This window comes from Crocuta crocuta, unplaced genomic scaffold (genome assembly GCF_008692635.1).
Source record: "Crocuta crocuta isolate KB4526 unplaced genomic scaffold, BGI_CrCroc_1.0 scaffold271, whole genome shotgun sequence".
Classification (NCBI taxonomy): Eukaryota; Metazoa; Chordata; class Mammalia; order Carnivora; family Hyaenidae; genus Crocuta; species Crocuta crocuta.
The window spans coordinates 5,315,500-5,336,342 of NW_027527824.1; the positions used below are offsets into that span (position 1 = coordinate 5,315,500).

Sequence of the window (20,843 nt, forward strand, 5' to 3'; positions counted from 1 at the left end):
AAATAAGGTATCTTCAGATGAATAAAACATCCTATTTCTTTTGGGATGTAGGGATCATACGTGCAGTTGACGGCCCCTGTCCACATGCAACACCAGAACTGGGCCCGAGAAAGCGGGCCACTCACCTTGCTGTCATAATACTTCTCTCGCTTGTCAGTCTGGATGGAACGGATGACATTGCCCGCATACTCAATCACCATCTCCCCTGCATCGATGTTCCTCTTACAAAAAAGACCCCGGCCATGAATGGGAGACCTACGACATAAAGACGGAAAAGAGTTCGGCTACGGATTTTGCAAATCTGGTTAACTGTGTGAACACGCGAATACATGTATTAAACTTCCTGGTTTGTCAGCTCCCCAGGGAGGACAGAGACTTGGAAAAAAAAAAAAAATGGAGTCTGGACCCACTTGATTTGAGTAGTACATTCGTTGTTTAAACAAATGGCCAAGAAAAGATTTCTTCACTCTGTAAAGTACTAGAAGTGGCAACATTTTAATGCTTACTGAGGGAAGCTCCCTGTTCACCACAAGGAAGTACAGGATCCCAGGACATCAGGGGCCATTAATAATAGCTCAAAAAACCTCACTGAGGTCATTCCAGCATTTGGTTCACTTTGATTTTGGAAAATGATTAGTTTTCTTTAATTCCTTCCACAATTTTAGCCCTACCTGTAGACACCGACTGCCTCCTTGGAAGTCTTCTTTAAGTGCCGGAAACGCATGGGCATCGGCAGGTCCATACTGGTCGCCCTCCTAAAGACACAAGGTGTATGACTAATAAATTCTCTTCAGAAGATAATAAGTTCTGAGTTTTGGGTCAAAGGTTCCTAGAGTATAATGACTACATTATTCTCTTTGTTCAATGCCAAGCCCAACAAGTGTCTTAGAAAATTAGGCCTATAATACACACAGTACTTGACCATGGGGACTGTTGGTGGTACATCCAAAGACGACAGGGTATATATATAGTTTGGTTAAAGAAAATTTAAAAACGCATCTTAGAGTTATGTGAATTTCTCCTCTACACACATTCCTCTCTCTGCCAGCCAGCTACTGCTACCTTACACTTGATCTTAGCCAAAAGGCCAAGAAGCAAGACTTCTACCTTAATACAAACTACACTTTAGTCTTAAATGTTATCTGGGAAATTCTGATCCAAGCAAAACCACACAGCGCCCCGGACAGCCAAAGAAGAGGGAAGCAAAGGGTGTTCCTTAAAAAAAAAAAAAAAAAAATTTTTTTTTTTTTAATGTTTATTCAGTTTTGAGAGAGAGAGACAGAGCAGGAGTGGGGAGGGGCAGAGAGAGAAGAAGACACAGCATCTGAGGCAGGCTCCAGGCTCTGAGCTGTCAGCACAGAGTCCGCTATGGGGCTCAAACCCATGAACCGTGAGATCATGACCTGAGCCAAAGTCAGATGCTTAACCAACTGAGCCACTCGGGCGCCCCAAGGGTGTTCCTAATGAGCCCTGCAACCCCGGACTTACCGAGCAGACTTCAGCTGCACCTCCTCTTCTTCCTCATCATTGGGGTTGTATTCGGGAGGCTGCCGGTGTTTGGAAGCCAGGAAGTTAAACATGTCAAATGCTGACTTCCTGGAGCCAAAAGATGAAAACGTGCTGTAACAGAAATGCTGTGACAGAGGCAGTGGACAGCTCGGACACTGGAAATCTCAGAGGTTGCGTGGGAGGATAACTCTGTTATTAGATAATAAAATCGGGACCCGAACCTGCTTGTGAAAGAGAATGGAACTTGCCTCAGATGAACTTCAGCCCTGGCTGAGCCATGAGGATTCAGGGGGGGTTCGTTGGCCTCCTCTGGTTTGTGGAAACGGAATTTGTAATTCCTACAGTGCTTGGCACCAGAGAGCTGCTCAATCAGGAACACGACTGCATCGTGAAGGATTCCCAGCATCCTCAGGCCGTTAACACCTGTCGGGCAGAAGGCACCAGGGTAGCGGAGGGCGCGGCCGGCGACAAGAGACCGCCCGGCACTCAAGATCCCTGGGCTAGAGCAGAGCTCTGCCCGAGGCTGCTCGGGGGTGAACCACATTAAAGACTAGCCGAGAGCCAGCATTACCTAGCCATTAGGATGACACAGGCTCAGATCCTACCAATATGGAAAATGTTCACGATATATTAAGTGAAAAACCACCACCACCAAACAGTTCTCCATGCTCTGTATGTACCCACGTAGGCTGTATGTGTTGTTCCTAATGCCCATGTGAGGCAGGGACTCCCAGCTGCATCTTCAGGTCAGTAAATCTAGGCTCAGAGAAGGTAAATACCACACCCGAGGTCACGGCTAATATGATGAGCTCTGAACTTTGGAATGGAGAGCTTCAACCATGATCCCATTTGTGTTTATAGGTTAGCGGGGTACCTGGGTTCTCTAACTTCACACTCACAGAAGTACCGCCCTAAAATTTAGAAGAATGGTTAGCAATAAGCCCCTAATACAGAACTCTCTTTTTTGTTGATATAGTGAGTATATGAGATAGTATGCTTGATAGGTGCTTTGTTTTACTCACTTAACCTCATGCCATTAATGGGCATCTGTGATATTTTTTACTTTATGCTTATTAGTTTTTTTATGTTTATTTTTGACAGAGAGAGAGAATGAGAGGAAGAAGGGACACAGAGGGAGGGAGACAGAGGATCCAAAGCAGGCTCTACACTGAGAGCAGAGGGCCTGATGCAGGGCTTTGAACTCACAAACTGTGAGATCATGACCTGACCTGGTCAGACGTTTAACTGACTGAACCACCCAGGCAGCCCTATAAAAATAACATTTTATAGAAGCTGTGGGCATAGATGGTGAAAGTCTTTCCGAAATGACAGTCTTCCTGCATTAAAGGGATGGGGCATTCCACCTTTTTGACACTAGAAATAGCTAATACTGGGGGCGCCTGGCTGGTTCAGTCAGTAGAGCATGTGACTCTTGATCTCAGGGTTGTTAAGTTCGAGTCCCACGTTGGGTGTGAAGATTACTTAAAAGTAAAAATCTGAAAGAAAGAGAAAGAAAGAAAGAGCTAATATATATATTTTTAAGGTTTATTTATTTACTTTGAGGGAGTGAGCACCTGACACTGGGCTCCACCTCAGGTCAGCAAGATCACGACCTGAGCCAAAATCAAGAGTCGGTCACTTAAGTGACTGAGCCACCAAGAGCCCTGAAATAGCTAATATTTTTTACATTTTCATAAGGTCAACAGTATTCTTTCATTGCAAATACTGCTTTTGGTATTATTAACAGACATCAAGACAATAAGGGTGTCTGTTGTGCCAGGGTCACACGTGCAATCCTGACAGACATACCCTCTGGGCTACGAAGCGTACTGAGAGAGGCAAGCTCGGTGTACTTTGGGGACCATGTGTCCTGCCTGGGAGGTTATCTGCGTTTACATGTTAACAACAGTTACTTCCGGGGGGCGAGACCCTGTCTACCTTTTACTTTGTTCTTGCGGTTGCGTTTTCATACTTTAAAATTGTTCTATGTCCCCGATAATTTTTTGAGAAGAGTGGAAAATTACTATTAGTTGCCTAATTTCTCTTTCACTGAGAGGATTTCTAAGAGAGATCATTTGGTTACAATGGCAAGCAGAAAGTTCAGTCTTCAGTAACATTCTTTGGACACAACCATGTTCCAGTTAGAATTCAACCTAAGCACAGGGGTGCCTGGGTGGCTTAGTCGGTTAAGCGTCCGACTTTCGCTTAGGTCATGATCTCACGGTTCGTGGGTTCGAACCCCGCGTCAGGCTCTGTGCTGACTGCCAGCTCAGAGCCTGGAGCCTGTTTCAGTCTGTGACTCCCTCTTTCTCTGACCCTCCCCTGCTCACGCTGTCTCTCTCTCCTAGAAATAAATAAAACATTTAAAACAAACAAACAAACAAACAAACAGAATTCAACCTAAGCACAGAACACAAGTCTCCAACAGAAGCCCTGAAGCCAATTAAGACAATGGCAAAGATTTTTTTTTCCCCCTACACAACATTGATTTTCCCCAAGAATTTTCTCTTAGGAGCTTTAGATTGTCGTGGATTCCTACGTATAAAAAGACATTGGGAAAATATACTTGTTTCCACAAAAAGTTCATTTTTATATTTAGGCTGAGTGTTCAATTCTACTTGCACTGGAGGGCTTAGAGCGAGACAAAATACTGTGTCAGTTATGGGGAGAACAAAGATGAATCCTACATGGCCCCCATTCTCAAGCTCTTGGTAGAGAGAGGCCATTAGGTACCCAAATCACACACTGTGAAAGTACCCAAATAAAGGTACAGAATGAAGTACTGTGGGAGCAATCTCTTCTGTGGTGGAGGATTCATTCACTCGTGCAACAAATATTTTCTGAGCACCTACTCTAACCCACATCTTCTTTCCATCTTTCTGCTGTGCCAGGCAGAGCCTGGGAACACACAGGAGAATGAGAAAGGCAAAGCACCTGTATTTATGGAGCTTTTATTTCATGGAAGAGAGAGAGACGACAAAATTACCAAAGGTATTCCCACATTAGGGCTTTTTTGATGTGCTGTTTCTTCTGCACTGAGGGCTTTTACGCTACTTGTTGCATGACTGGCTCCTTCTTGTCATCACTCAGGCCATGGCTTTATTTATCAAGAAACTCCTTTCCTGAGCACTCTATCTACAGGAGGCCTCCTGCCACCAACTACCCACCCTGGGCCCTTGATTTCATTCTTCAGCGGGCTTATCCCTGCCACTGGAGTATAAAGTTGTGCAGCAGGGACCTTGTGAAGGGGTCAATGGGCTGGAAACCTTGGAGAGCAGGCCTGAGTCTGCTTCTACTCAGCCCTTATATCCTAAGTGCCCAACACAGTGCCAGGGGCATTCAGGTATTATTTTTAAATAGCTAACACCTAAGGGTTGAAGACTTTATTCGACAATTAGTAGGCAAGCAAAGAAGCTTCAGAGGTACTTCTGGTGACACTGAGGATTCACTACCAGAAGGAGGTGAGGGACTCAGGGACCATTTAGAAGGCTTTTTGAGATTACTGGTGAGAGAATGACAAAGGCTATTCCTGAGGAAAGAAGGAGTGAGGAGAAGAGAACATGACTCATACTTTTGGGGCAGAGTCAACAGCAGCGACCAACTGGATGTGACAGAGGAGGGAAAGGAAGGAAGTGCAGATTTACTGGACTCTTTTGGCTTGAGATCTGGGGGAAGGGATGAAGAACGGGTGAATCACACGAGTGTAATGTGAGGGCATGAGAATGGCTGAACAGGTTTAGCCAAGGGTAGAGTGAGGGGCAGAGGCTGAGAACCTAGGAGACTCTTCACTCTTTTTGTCTTTTCTTTTTCTTTTAATCTAATATACAGTATTATATTAGTTTCAAGCATGTCATATAATGATTCAAAAATTCTATACAGTACTCAATGCTCAGAAGACCTTTTTAAAAGTTTGTTTGCCATCTGCTTTTTTAAAAACAGTATTTGAATTAACTATTTTGTAAAAAATTAATAAAAGCGGTATCCACTCATGGAGATAAAGTGAAATAAGTAGCATAGAGAGTACAAGTTGCCCATCTGAATTCCCCAGGTCTCACTCTGAGGCAACCATTCTATAGATTTAGATAGAGTATGTGTGTACATGTGGGTGTATAAAATAAAAGTATCTAAAGGGAGTCATGATCATACCAGATACATGCTGTTACAACTTGCCTTTTCCAATTAATTTACTTTGGACGTCTTTCTAAATTACTCTGCTGAGTTGTTTTTATTTGGCTCGCCACCTCTAGTTTTTTGCTAGCACATGTTGGAAATGAACACCCTCATACATTAAAAAAACTTTTTTCTTCCTAATCTCCCCTACCCTAGCCCACCCTCATACATATTTTTTAAAGTTCATTTATTTTGAGAGAAACAGGGATAGTGTGAACAGGGGAGGGGCAGAGAGGGGGAGAGAGAATCCCAAGCTCTGTCAGTGCAGAGCCTGAGGTGGGGCTCTAACTCACGAGCCATGAGATCATGACCTGAGCAGAAACTAAGAGTCAGACGCTTAACTGACTGAGCCTAACTTAAGGATGCTTGACCTACTCTCATACATTTTTTATGACTTGGCTGAGACTACCTATAGGATGATTTCCTAGAAGTGGAATTGTTGGATGGAAGGGCAACTGATTTGAAAATTTTCATAGCCATTGCTTAACTGTTCCTCCGAATAGCTGTATTCATAATTTAGGTATCGGCCATTAATGTAAAAGAGAGCCTGTCTCCTCCATCTTTATCTAGATTATCTCCAAGTTCTGAATCTTTGTTAATAAATCTGTTAACAAATAAATTTGTTAATAAATCTATTAATAAAACTAATAAGATAGCTGGGGACTCCTGGTTAGCTCAGTTGGTTAAGCGTCTGACTCTGGATATTTGTGGGTTTGAGCCCCATACTGGGCTCTGGGCGGGCAGTGTGGAACCCGCCTGTGATTCTCTCTCTCCCTTTCTCTTTGACCCTCCCCTGCTTGTGCTCTTTCTCTCTCTCAAAATAAATTTTTGAAAGCCTATTAATAAAAGAGTTAATCCTGTTTTATTTTTATTTTTTTCAAGTTTATGTATTTATTTTTGAATAAGTAATTCAGTAGGATATCTATAACAAAAAGACAGCCAAGAACAAGTGTTGACAAGGATGTAGGTATCGGATCCATCAAACATTGCTGGTGTAAAAGGGTGCAGCTACTTAAAAAACTACTTGGCAGTTCCTCAAAATTTATTTTTTTTCTAATGTTTATTTTTGGGAGAGAGAGAAACAGAGTGCGACCAGGGGAGGGACAGAGAGAGAGGGAGACACAGAATCTGAAGCAGGCTCCAGGCTCTGAGCTGTCAACACAGAGCCCGACACGGGGCTTGAACCCATGAACCACGAGATCATAATAACCTGAGCTGAACTCGGGACGCTCAACTGACTGAGCTATCCAGGTGCCCCAGTTCCTCAAAATATAAACATAGAGTTACCACATGACCCAGCAATTCCACTCCTAGGTACACACCCAAGGGAAATAAAAACATGTCTACACTTGGTGCGCCTAGGTGGCCCAGTCAGTTAAGCGTCCAACTCTTGATTTCAGCTTGGGTCATGATCTTACAGTTCAGGGGTTCAGAAGGTGGAAACATACCCAATGTCCATCAGCTGATGAACAGATATATGAACATATGGTATATCCACAAAATGGAGTATTATTTGGTAATAGAAAAGAATGAAGTACTAATAAAAGCCATGTATTGAAAAACTGACAGAGAATACTAGATTCAATAGGGAAAGATTGAAAGCTTTCCCTCTAAGGTCATGAACGAAGCAAGGATGCACACTTTCATCACTTCTATTAAGTAAGAAAAAGAAATTAAAGTCACCTAAATTGGAAAGGAAGAAGTAATATTATCTCTGCAGAGGACATGATCTTATATGTAGAAAACTCTAATGATACCACAAAAAACGTGTTAGAATAAATGAATTCATCAAAGCAATAGGATACAAAGTCAACACAAAAAATCAGTTGAGTTTCTTTACAGGAACAAGAACAGCGGAAAAAGAATTTACAAAAAAGCGATTCTATTTACATTAGCATCAAAAAAGAAACAAGTACTTACAAATTAATGTAATCAAGGAGGTAAAGGACTTGTACAATGAAAACTATAAAACACTGTCAAAAGAAATGAAAGACCTAAATAAATGCAAACACATCTCGTGTTCATGGGTTAGAAGATTTAATATTACTAAACTGTCAATACTACCAACGTGATCTGCAGATTCAGTGCAATTTCCATCGACATCCCAGTGACATTTGTTTTGCAAAAATAGAAAAGCTCATCTTAAAATTCATATGGAATCTGAGGGGATCCTAAATAGCCAAAACAATCCTGAGAAAGAACAGAACTGGAGGACTCAAATTTCCCGCTTTCAAAGCTTAACACAGATGAACAGCAATGAATCAAAACAGTGCAGCACTGGCATGAAGATGGACATACTGACCAATGGAACAGAACAGAGTCTGGTAATAAACCCTTGCATATTTGGTCACATGATTTTTTTTTAAAAAGATTTTATTTTTAAGTAATCTGCACATCCAATGTGGGGCTCACACTCACAATCCCGAGATCAAGAGTCACATGTTCCCCTGACTGAGCCAGCCGGGAACCCCTGATCACATGAGTTTTGAGAACGGTGCCAAGACCATTTAATGGGGGAAAAGGCGGTCTTTTCAACAAATGGTGCTAGGAAAAGCAGATATGCACATGCAAAAGAATACAGTTGACCCTTACCTCATGCCATCTATGAAAATTAATTCAAAATGGATCAAGAACCTAAGTGTAAAAAACACCTAAAGCCACAGGACTCTTAGAAGACAACATGAGACAAAACCCTCACAGCACTGGGTTTGGCAGCGATTTCTTGAATATGACACCAAAGGCACAAACAACAAAAGAAAAACTACAGAGACTGGACTTCATGGCAATTAAGAAATGTTGGGCATCAAAAGATGCTATCACCTCCCCCACAAAAGCTGGTATTCGATGATTTCTCTGAATTGTTTCAATTCGTTTCAGTCAGAATAATGGTCTTAATTTGGCCTATTAGGTAAATGAGGATATATACATAAATAACATTAGTTATATACATATAAATAACCATACTGATTTTCATACATATGAATAGCCAATAACATCAGGTCCCTTTTTAAAAAAATGTTTTATTTGAGTATAGGTGACACAACGTGTTCATTAATCCTCACTATACATTTTGAAGGTTGCATTAATATCCCTTTTTCTTTTTTAATGTTTATTTATTTTTGAGAGAGAGAAAGAAACAGCACAAGAGGGGGAGGGGCAGAGAGAGAGGGAGACACAGACTCTGAAGCAGGCTCCAGGCTCTGAGCTGTCAGCACAGAGCCCGACGTGGGGCTTGAACTCAGGAACGGTGAGATCATGACCTGAGCTAAAGTTGGCTGCTTAACCAACTGAGCCACCCAGGTGCCCCGAGCTGTATGCTCAAAATGGGTGAACTGTATAGTCTAAGAGTTACATTTTGTTTTTTAAAGACTTTGACACTTCTGTGGAATCAACTATACAGTTTTAGATGAACAAGTTACCAGAACACTCTGAGACAGAGTATTCAGGATAAAATGACCACTGTGCCGTTACCTGCAAATGAGAGCTGCTTTAGGCGGGCATTTGATCGAGCTTCCTGGACTTTATCTGTCAGTGACTTCCAGGCATCTGTGAGGAAATAAAATATTCGGTCAAGTACTTCTAACACCAATGATGTGCACAAGTGTTGGGCTCAGAATCCCTGCAGGGTGAAGACCCACTTCTACAATGGTTTTTTGTTGTTTTCTTAGTTTTCCTGTGTTCTGTGCGTAAGAGAGCTGTGCGGAAGGAGCGCCAACCAACTGCTTCCTGCTGTTAGAAAAGAGGTTCACACCTTCTGAAAATGAGCCCCGAAGCCCCAAAGCATCCACATCCCTTGATGGTAGTCTGGGTCCCGAACCTGAATGTTTGGCATTACTTCCGTCCCCGACGTCCTACACAAAACAGTACTAGCATTAACAATTTAACCCAGACTGCGGGAGATCTCCCTCTCTGTTCCTTTAAACTAAGGGGTGTGACTAGAAAACCTTTTCAGCCCCTTCCTGCTCCAGCTTAAGAGTCTGTGACCTCCTGCTGCCTGTTGGACTTGTCACCAGCACATCATACTCAATGCGTTGTACGTGGCACTCACACACTCAACGTAGTTTTGTTGTTCTCCTTACGCACCTTTTTTTTTCTAAGTGACCCAGGACTGAATCTTCAGAGTCACCTTCTCTCCCTACCCTCCGTCTCCAGGCAGTCATGAAGCGCGTCCATTCTTCTGTCCTCTCCCTGCCCGCTGGGAGCGGGCTTTATTGTCGGAGAGCTCTACTGTAGCTATGCTCTCATTAGTGACCACCTGCCACCTCACGTCTCTAATTCAGTCCACCTTAAGCTTCTTGAAATTCTGCTTTTATTCCACTTTTCCAGATTTCCAAACGCCTGATGGCACCAAAGGCCCTCCAAAACTTGTGTCCAATCCACCTTCACAGTTTTCTCTTGCTACTACTTGGCGAAGATTTCGACGTCTTCTCCCACCTGAGGGTGCTCTAAACCCACCAGATACAACCCTGTCTAACTTTGCTTATGTCTCTGTACAGAAAACCTTTCCCATTCCTCTTTTCCTAACCCAATTTCTCTTATCTCCTTTAATGGGATCTTCTATTCTACCATTTTTTTCTGGGTTCAAGAACCCTAACTGACCCACAGGGATCTTTCTTTCCTTCGAACTCCTCTAGAACTTACTGCCTAGAGAACGTTCACTAGTTCTTCAACAGCTAACGAACACCTATACGCTCAGGATATAAAAAGAAACAAGAAAAAAAATGCCAGACTTTCTAGAAAGTTCCCTGTTGAGTGTTGAGTAAGATGTCAAAGTAAACAGACATTTATAAAACAAATTTAAAGCTATAAGAGAAACATTTAAGATTCCAAAAGAAGCAAAGGAGGGAGTGGGAGTGCTTATCTGCCTCAGAAGGTCAGGGAAGACTTCCCAAGCCAACCCTGAAGGACAAGCTAGAGTTCACCAGGTGCACAGGGTCAAAAGAACATTCCAGGTAGACGGAAGAAACGGGGAAGGCACAGGGGTAAGAGAATGGCATTTAAGGTACACAAAGAAGTCACAGAAGACAAGGCTGGAGAGAGCAGAGGTCTCATGCGCTCGGCTAAGTTATGGGTTATTTCTCCACTAACACCAACTTAAGGCCAAGTTAGATGTATAATGCCTATGAGTAGCAATCCATAACACCTAGCACAGAACTGCCCACATCAATGGTCCAAATTAATGTACATAAGTGCAGATCTGGCTGAGACAGAGGCTGTGCTACTAGTGAGAAAACCTCTTTTTTTTTTTTTTTAAGTAATCTCTACACCCAATGTGGTTTTCGAGCTCACAACCCCAAGATCAGAGTCATCTGCTCCACAAATGAGCCAGCCAGGCACCACCTCCCGCCACCTCATTTAATCCACTTACCTTCGATACTTTCCGCACAGATCTGAAAGCCATCATCACTTGAAATTTCAAAAACAAGTCCTTTCTTGGGCTTTTTCTCAGCAATGCTTTCCTTTCTTTTCTGTTCTTGCTGGAGCCAAAGCATCAGCGGAGAGCTGAAATTGTTTTCTTCTTCTTCTGTGGTTTTAGGTTCTACAGGGAGAAAACAGATAGGGGCCAAAGTGGCTGCATTAGCAAACACTTACTGAGCACTGATATGTTATCTCCAGGCCTAACAACATTCCACAGTTGGTATGATTACTCCCACTCACAGATAACAAAATCCAAGGCTCAGAAGGCTCAAAGCCGTGGAACAACGTGCCCTAGGTCATAGCTAGAGAATGACTAAAACTAGGACATTATTTTCCCCCTGAAGTCATGCTGTCTCTGCGGCAGACTTTCTGGTATGCCAGTTTGATAGTTTTTCAATAAGCAATTGCCCTCAACGGGGCCAAAGCTAAAAAAATAATAATGACAGATATGAATGAAGTGCTAGGCATGAGGCACTCTTCTAGGAACTTCCCGTGTTTTAACTCAGATGAACCTCACAGCAATCCAGGGAGGGAGGTGTTATTATAACCTACGCTTTAAAGGTGAGAAACCAGAGGCAGAGAGTAACTAGCCCAAGTTCATACACCTGATAAGATGAGACTTCAACCCACGTGGTTCCAGAGTCTGCCCCTGCCTTCTCGCATAAGGAGGTGAGTCCATCCTCTTGAGGAATAAGCCAATCAGCAGAATGTGATTACATCCCAAGTGTTACACTTGAGCATTTTCTCTACCTGCCTCTCTTTGGGGAGGTTCCCTTGACGGAAATGGGCCAAAGTCTTATACCCGGATCTTACTAATCTTGAAGTGACCAGTTCTTTACTGATCCAATTCCTTAGCAACAGATGATAGAAAGTGCCATGGAGATGTATCTGGGGTCCTGACCAGATATACAGGTTGCTTTGGTGACCCCTGAGGGATGAAGTCAGGTAATCACTAGCTAGTAAAATCACACTAGAAGAATACTCAGCAGCTGGTCACAGAACATGTAGTAGAAGAGGGCACTGGACCAGGAGACGGGTGCTCTGAGGTTTAGTCTACACCTCTGGCCAATCACTTAACTTCTTTGAGCTTAAGGTTTTTTGATTTAGAAAATTAGTAGATAACGTAGGCAATTTTTACACTACGTTTGGCTTTGAAATTCTAATTCTAACATGTTACCCACCCACATACCTGTACTTTCTTGTTCATTTGCTGAATTCTGTGTTGTCTGAATCTCCGGGAGAACTTGCCTAAAAGAAAAGAAAACCAAATGTGAGATTTAACATCAGTTAACTCTTCAGTTCAAAGATAAAGACTGTCCATGGTCTGCCATACTGCTGTATGGGCTACATAAAACAACTCCTGGAAATGAACCATAGGATGCTTTGTGTATTACCTGTCGAATAAACACCACCCCAGTGCTGTACGTAACATAAAACGGTCTCTTATGAGATTCTTTCCCAAACACTGACATTAAATTTCTGCTTTAAATCTCTTTTGCAGTTTGTAGATTAGGTCCCTGAAATTTTTCTCATATGCTCGGTATTAGAAAAAAGATGCAAGGACGTTCCTTAGAAGCGGTTCTGTAATCACTTAAGTCAACTGATTCAACCAAAAATAAAACCAAGCTGCACGAGCCAGAAAACCACCACCAGTTTTCATTTTCTTAAATTAAATAACATTTGGAGACAACCCAAATGCGTATCAACACGGGACTGTTTATCTTTTTTATTTTTTTAAATGTATTTATTTATTCTGAGAGAGTTAAAGTGCAAGCAGGGGTGGGGCAGAGAGAGGGGGAGAGAGAGAATGCCCAGGCTCTTCACTGTCAAGGCAGAGCCCGACTCATGACCGTGAGATCGTGACTTGAGCCAAAACCCGGAGTCGGGACGCTTAACCCACTGAGTCACCCAGGTGCTCCAATAATGGACTGTTTAAATAAGTAAAACAACAAAGCAAAGCAAAACCAAGTACAGAACAGTATGTAGAGCATTATTTGTTTTATGTAAAAAGGCATATACAGTGGTGCCTGGGTGGCTCAGTCAGGTTAAGCATCCCGCTCTTGATTTTGGCTCAGGTCATGATCTCATGGGTCATGATCGAGTGGTGTGTGGGACCGAGTCCCACATCCGGTTCCGCGCTGATAGCGTGGAGCCTGCTTGGGATTCTCTTTCCCCATCTCTCTGCCCCTCCCCCATCCCAATAGATACGTAAATAGACTTAAAAAAAAAAAAAAGCTCTGGCAACAAAAGTAATACAAATCAGGAAGAACTATCTTTTAAATGAGGCGGATAGAACGGAGGGCTTAACCTTAGAGAAATCCTGTGTACTTACCCTGTGGTCTGTCCACACTCCTTCTGTGACGACTGTTCCACATCAGCGGCACCCTGCTGCTCAGCCTCTGCTCCTGGAGTCCTGGAACAGAACCATTTGTATCTTTTCAAGAAAAACCACCAGGAAACATGTGCTGAATGGGGAGCTTGGTCTAAAGAAATGACTCTACCGTGAAGGATCTGATAACATTCATGAGCTGAGAAAACTATCTGTGGCGATAAAGGTGAGACAGTGGTTACCCTGAGGGTGTACTGACCCAGAGCCTGCACAAGGAGGCTTCTGGAACTCTATGAATGTTTTAGATCTTGATCTGAATGGTGGCTACATGGGTACATATGTAAGGCTTCACTTGTGTACTTTATATATGTGACACCCCATGCCAGTGTTTTCAAAAAGGACTTCAAGCGGATCTCCCAACAGGTAGCTTTGTCCTCCGGCCAGGAATAATCGGCCTTCAGTATCCTAAACCTCAGCAAAACAAAAACAAAAACACAAAGACCCCCGCCCCCATACCTCCCAGCAAACAGCAGCATTGTTTTAAATCAAAGAGTAATTGGAGATGTGGTTCTATCCAAGAGACAAACTGCCCAACCCATGGATGTAACTAAATTTTGCTCTAGAAATCACTGCTATGTGGAGGGGGAAAAAAAAAATCTAAGTCCCAACCCAGAACACCCCCAGGCAATACAGCGTGTCCCTCCCAGGCGACTGCCACTTCCACAGCCTCTGGTCCCGAGCAAAAAACCCTGCCCACCCAGCAGAGCTGATAGTGGGGTGTCTCACCCTGTGACTGAGGTCAGGGAGGTCGCGCTGGCTTCCTGGTCCGGAATGTGTGCTTCAGAAGAACTGGTCCGCGAATGGGAAACTTTGTGCTTCTTGCCATTCCCTTTGTCCAAAGGCAGCGGAATCCGTTTGATTTTTGGTTTGGGTTTGGCGGGACCCGGCACAGAGGGGCTTGCGGACTGCTGTCCGGAGGGCGGAGAGCCCCCAGGGGAGGCGGAGCTGGCTTGCAGANAGCCTGAGCTGGCTTGCAGAGCTGAGGACAAAGCCTTATTCTGCTCCAGCCCCACGCTGTTGGCGGCGTCTACCGTCTGGGGAAAGTGGGCTCCCTGGGTCCCTGGAGCAGAGTCAAGATCGCGCTGGGAAGGGAGGATCCCAGTTTTGCTGGCAAGGAGCTGGTTCACGTGCTGAAGCTGATAGTGTTCTTCTGCTTCCCCTGGAGGTGAGGCGGCTGTGAGGCCAGCAGTCTGAGCAGAGGGGAGCACGCAGATGCTAGATGCCGCTGTCATGGCAGTGGGAGGGGCCTGGGATGTCCCCAGTTGCGGGAACATTCCTGAACTCGGTGGTAGAGCCACAGGCTGGTCTGGCATCCCCAGGCTCTGCTGACTGGCTTTGATTAAAAGGTTGCTTATTGAGCCAATATCCGGGGTACCGAGCAGCCTGGGGTTGGTCAAGGCGACATGTCCCGGAACTGACGCGCTACTTGTGGGGGTTGTTGTGGTTTGCATGGATACAACGTTCAAGACGGAGGAGCCGGATGCCAAGCCAGACACAGGCCCCGCGGTGAGGTGGCCAGTGTCCTGGCTCATTGTTGATGCGCCCGCCGCCACGGCAGCGGCGCCTCCCACACTCTGCGGTAACAGCGGTGCCTGTTCAAAATACATGATGCCAGATTTAGACCTTTTTATGATGTTGGGGACGGTTCGGTGAGATGAAGTATTAAGTGAGCCCAAATCTAGCAGATTGGGATGGTTTGGCAGCTGGGAGGGTGTGAAGTTAATCAGTGTCATGTTAGAAACCACATCGGAAGGGGCAATGTTGGAAGGGTTGCTAGAGGGAGCGAGTTTTTTATTCTTTCGGGTCTGCAGACGAGATATGGGTCTTTTCTTGAGTCCAGAGGATGGAGTGGCTACTGTGGTAGTGAGGTCTGTCCTCTGGCTGGCTTCTGAAACCAAAAGTTGGGGATCTGAAGGAGGCTGAACCCCAATAAGTAGGCCTGAAGGAGGGCTGTTGATACTGGGTGGGAAACTACTTTGAGTAGCTGCGGGGAAGGAATGTAAGTGCTGGCGGTGAGGCATGGGGAGCAATCCTTTGCTAGCAGGAGGGAACAGAGATGGAGAAGCTGGCAAGCTTGGATTTAGTCCCGTGGCTAGGGTGAGACCACTTCCCATGGGCCCCAATACTGAAGTATTTGTCTCCATCACATTGGGTGTAGAACTAACAGAAGAGGTCAACTGGATTTTTTGGGTCACTCCGTTTGGAAGAGTTTGGAGAACGTACAGTGGCTGCATGTTCTGGTTAACAACAATGAGTTTCTCGGTGGCTGGTTTCAGGTGGGGTGGAGTGGTCTGGACAGCTGCGTTAGAGATCTGAGATGGGCCAGGACTCTCGGTGGAATTGGGCACGTATTTCTGGTTCTGGATGGGAACGGTAGGGGAAACAGGTACCTGAAGGCCGGGGGTGCTACTGTTTCTAGTTAAATCCTGGTTGCTGCCGTGACCCTGCTCCACTGACCCACAGGGAGGGCTGGAGATGTGGTCTGCGTCCATGTGTCCTTGGATAAAGTGATCGGGAGTCATGTGGCCTTCGGGCGTTGGATCCACTCCGGGGCTCAGCAGTGCCGCGTCCCCTTCAGAGGAGGCCACGGATTTCTCTGTGATGGTTACCCTCTTGTCTCCCGAGTCGGAGATCACCGCCAGCCTACCGGCATTCTGGCTGGGGACTGTGGGACTCCGGGTGGTAAGGACGGACAGGTCAGACGGCAGCTCGAGGGGCAGCTCGAACTGCTCCTCCGCTGAGATAGATGAGGAGACGCTACTGTCCACGGGCTCTGCCGTCGGCAGCTGCTGAGAAAACACTTCAAAAAGACCCATGTCCTTTTCCCGGTTACTGTCGAGACCCAAGCCTTCCCCGAGATTCAGGAGTTCTGACGAGGAGGACTCGGGGCTCTCGCCCAAAGCCTGCATGGACGGGGTATTCTTTAGTACAAAGTCCATGATGTCCGAGGGCAGGATGTTCCCACAGTCGTCACTGTTGTTGTTGTCCGAGTCCGATTTCAGGAGCTCGGTGTTGTAGGTGTCCAGAAGGTTCTTGTCCGACGGGGTGCTCGTGTGCACTCTGCGGCTGGACTCTAGGGAGCTGAGCTGAGCCTCCAAGGAATCCTGCCCCTGTGCTTTAACTCTGCTGACAGAGTGGCAGTTATCCATCTTTGGCTCATTTTTGTGGCCCACGGAACTCTTAATGACATGCTCTTTCTCGCCAGCGTCTTCGGGCCGCTCAATCTTTAAGTTCTCCGTTCCGTTTTCTTTCCCATTTCTTTTCGGAATCTGGCTGCTCTTCCTTGCGGTGGCCGTGACGCTCGTATCACTCTCTGTGCCGTCATCGACACCGTCCAGCTGAGAGATCTTCGGGAGGTCACACTGTTCTTCCTCCCGAAATAAATTATGGGACGCCAGCCGTTCCTCTCCGCCTGAAGAAATCACTGTCCTAGTGAAATTGTAATAGTATAAGTCATCTTCGTCCGAAGTGCTTAGGTCGTCCGCCCCGTCCACCTGTCCTTCGGCTGATCTCTTGCCTCGCTTCTTCCCGGTTGAGCTGCTGTAGAAGGGAATGTCTTCTTCGCCGTAGGATCTTACGCCGTAGAGCGGGGTGAGCCCGAAGAACATGTTAGAGCGTGCCCGGGCACTGCGACGGGGGTATCTCCTCTTGAAAGAGCCATCCTCCTGAGGTTTGGGACCATCCGGAAGCATCAGGTTTCTGTCCTGAACTGGAAGATTCTGGTAATTGTTACTTTGAGAATCCTGGGATGAGGTATTATTGGGGCTCGGCTGGGCCACTGGACCATCCCCTGGACTTTCAGAGGCTGAAACTGGTTCTGCTGGAGAGGCTGACTCTATTTGCAGAGGGGAAACGGGACTACTTTCTTTCAGGGTGTTCTTGGACTGGCCCTCGCCTTCCATTTTGAGAGGCGTCAGCGTCACTTTGACCGTGCGTTTCCGGGGCGTTTGTAATTCCTTGGCAGATCCTTCAACCTGCATGGAGGGAGCTTTGGGGCCTCCTGGAATAGACAGGACTTTGTCTCCAATCTTATCAGAAGAAACATTATTACATGGTCGTTGCCCCATGAACTCCGGAGTCAGAACTTCATCAACAAACTCCGGCTTTAGGTTTCCTTCCTCACCAGTGGTCACCTGACCAGGTTCCAAAAAAGACTTACTGGAATGTTTTTCTTTGAAAGTTTCTTTACAAGACTTTTTCCCTTTCTGTCTCCTGTCCCTGGAACTAGACCCCACATGCTCATTGACAATGGACGGCCTGCTGCTCACTCCAGAGAGCTTCAAGGTTTTGACTTCCGTATCTTCCTCGGCAGAGGCGTTCGCTGATTGGTTAGAGTCTGCGTGCTGGTCTCGATCGTTCCTTTGGCCTCTCAGATGGAGCGGGGGGAAGGAGAGGGCCTCTTTAGAAGAAAACGGCACCGCAGAGAGTTCTGCGAATGTGCCAATCTTGCTGGCATTTAATTCTCCAGGCGCGGTGTTATGAAGCTGCGGGGCCAGCTTGGGAAGGCCGGGATAAGCCACGGCATGTGCAGATCCCTCCGAGCTCTTGGAACCTGGCACTTTGGTCTTCTCTCCCTTCAAAGAGGAGCTCTTGGATGCCAAGTCGGAAGCGCCGGAATGCTTCATTTCTGACGATGAAGATCCATCCAAGTGACTGGTTTTAGTGCCCAGAGTAACCACTGTCCTCTGCAAACTGGAAGAGGCGGGAGTGTTCTGCCCTAAGTTACTATTTGAATTCAGTGGTCCTAAGACATGATCAACTGCTTTGGCACTCGACTCAAGATCTGTGGCCGTCCCGGTGGTGGAGACTGAGGGAACACTGTTCCTGGAGTAAGTACTCCCAGTTCTCACGGGAGACATTATCCGGAGCTTAGACCGCTGGGGTGACAAGGACGAAGTGCTGTGTCGCCTGGAGCCAATGCTTCGGAGTCCAGAGGAGAGTAAAGGGTCACCCACTGTGACTATTTCATGAGTGGTTGGGGTAGGACTTCCTGAACAAGAGAGAGAAAGTGAGAAAGCCTATTACAGAGAGGACAGACGTGCGCTAGCCAGTGCATTCAGTGACCCGGCAATGACTTATCACTGAAAGCTGCAATGATCAAGATTTTCAACGAGCCAAAGCCACTGAGATAAAGTTGCCTGCAAGAACCACAAGCTAATCTTTGAGCTGACCTTTTTGGGTCAAGTTCGTCAATGGGGTAAGTCCTTTACCTGCAGAAGGCAATGGCCGGCAGCCAGGGGATCTCTGTGTTGGAGAGTAACTAGGCGTTCGAATCCTAGGGACCTTTGAGATGACATGATAAAAACAGGAACTGGAGGTTTGTGAATGAGGTCGGTCTGGTGAGGGAGGACTTATAATTTCAGCCGTGTTCTGACTTTCTTTAGATGACATTTCTGTGGTAAGAAAGAAACGCTCTTTACTAAAAAAAAAAGTCCAATGAAAATATCCATCAAATGGGGGCGCCTGCCTGGCTCAGTGGGAGAAGTGTGCGACGCTTGATCTCAGGGTTGTAGGTTTGAGCCCCACGTGGGGTGTAGAGATTATTTAAAAATGAAATCTTAAAGAAACACAGTAAAATAAAATCTCAAACAAGCGAGCTAATAAAGAGCAGGCCGTTAAGGTAAAGATCAGAATAGAAACACATGACATCTCCCAGAGAGATGACTTTTTTCCCGCCTTCAATCATGGTACCTCCGCAAATCGAACTCCAGTCCCATCTTGATTCAAGTCTCACCTGCAAAGGACGTGGGACTATGGGCGATGGTCCTGTTCTCATCGTGCTCCACAGTGCTGTTGATATCCGGCTCCACCACCGGGGGGCGGCACTCCACGATCTTGCACGTGTACACGCAGCGCTTGCGAGCGTCCGTGGTACTCCAGTACACCCTGGAACACCTGGCAAACAGACCCACCAGAATCACCACCGGCGAGGGCACAGGGGCGGAGACGAACACAGGCCCCAACCTCTTCTCAGCCTCCGGTCCCCGGCCTCCTCGGCTGACAGAATTCGGCTGTACTTCATGGGTTCTTATTATAGATCCCCCTGGCTAGGCTGTTCCAAGCTTTCTGAAATTCTTGGGTTTTTCCTAGCCTCTCAGAAAATAGCATCCAATCTTTTTTTTTTTTTTTTTATTGTAGTGTAAGCAGGAGACAAAAATAGTACAAGATCCTAAAATGCAGAGAAAGAGAAACACTGACTGCTTCAAGAAATAGTTCTTGGCCTTCGGGCAGGGACTACTGCCTCAGAGGGTGTACGAAGTGAGGAAAGAGCAAACATGCAGTGTTTCCTTTGCGAAAAAAGCCCTGCAAGACAAGGGAAATGTAACTGCTTCCAATCTGCGGGCTGCTGATGAAGCCTGGTTTATACAAAGAGCTGCTGGCTAAATGCAGAGTATAGACTGTGTCGCCAGAATTGGAATGCCGAATAAACTGGAGTATATATAGCAAAATGAGACTCCAAAACGGGAGAGCTAGAAAGGGAATTTTAAATTTATACTGTCAGCCTGCTAGAAGTTTAAAGCATTTGCTTCACGTAGGAAAGATGATACATTCTCACTGGAGAATATGATTATTATTGTGGGGGTTTAAATTTCTGGACTGTGGACGGAGGCATGAGGGGTTTGATCCACTACAACAATCTGGACTTCTGAATCCAGATAAACGGAACTTGGTGAAATCTTCAGAGACTGACCCTGTGGTTTCTATTTAGGTTTTATTTGGAAATGATTCTGAAAGTATGCCAATAACACTTTCCTTCTATAAGTGGATCTAGTGGATGTAAAATGATACTTTAGTCCCAATCTATAAGAAGTAGCAAAAAATGGAGTTAATTTTCAGCAGCAGTGAAATGTAGCTAATAAGGATGGCTCTCCCTTCAATGACCTGTTCACGGTTCAGGGAGCTCAAGCTGTGGGGCTTGGGGGCTTCTCTCTACAGTGCTACTTACTGATATCCAATAGGAAAAAGCTTATCTTCACAGTCAGAGAGATCATTCAGAATTCCTAAGCAGTCAATTGTCATGGAGCCTGACCGAGGAAAGAAGAACTGATTAGAGGAGATAATGAGAAGGCTCACTTTTTGACTGGAGGCCAGAAAGTACCCCAGTACCCCGGTGACACACTGAGCCTTCCCCAACAGTGGAGGCCCATGTCATACCAATCATCATGTGGATATTCTCTGGTTCCAAGCCATTGAGGAACTTCCTTCTCAAGCTGATTCCTTCAAAGTCCACAAACACTCTTCTAAAGACTTCAAATCCATTTTCAGGAACCACCTGAAATGAAAATCCAGCTGTTATAAGGCTGCTTCTTTACACATTATCCACGTGACACAGATTCTCTCAGAGGGCAAAGTACAG

The 20,843-nt window shown here is 45.6% G+C and overlaps 1 protein-coding gene across 1 annotated transcript in view; it reads right to left on the reverse strand.

Annotated features, from left to right (window-relative positions):
• The window catches only part of KMT2A (lysine methyltransferase 2A), a 67,569-nt gene that overhangs the window by 2,669 nt on the left and 44,057 nt on the right, over positions 1-20,843 (reverse strand). The window contains exons 23-35 of the mRNA XM_077777863.1: positions 20,642-20,759; positions 20,433-20,511; positions 19,221-19,381; positions 18,697-18,879; positions 14,213-18,476; positions 13,430-13,510; positions 12,287-12,345; positions 11,048-11,218; positions 9,151-9,225; positions 1,758-1,932; positions 1,489-1,596; positions 672-755; positions 126-255 (exon numbers count right to left, since the gene is read on the reverse strand). Coding sequence (XP_077633989.1) covers positions 126-255; positions 672-755; positions 1,489-1,596; positions 1,758-1,932; positions 9,151-9,225; positions 11,048-11,218; positions 12,287-12,345; positions 13,430-13,510; positions 14,213-18,476; positions 18,697-18,879; positions 19,221-19,381; positions 20,433-20,511; positions 20,642-20,759 — 5,688 coding nt within the window. The remainder of the gene's footprint in view (positions 1-125; positions 256-671; positions 756-1,488; positions 1,597-1,757; positions 1,933-9,150; positions 9,226-11,047; positions 11,219-12,286; positions 12,346-13,429; positions 13,511-14,212; positions 18,477-18,696; positions 18,880-19,220; positions 19,382-20,432; positions 20,512-20,641; positions 20,760-20,843) is intronic.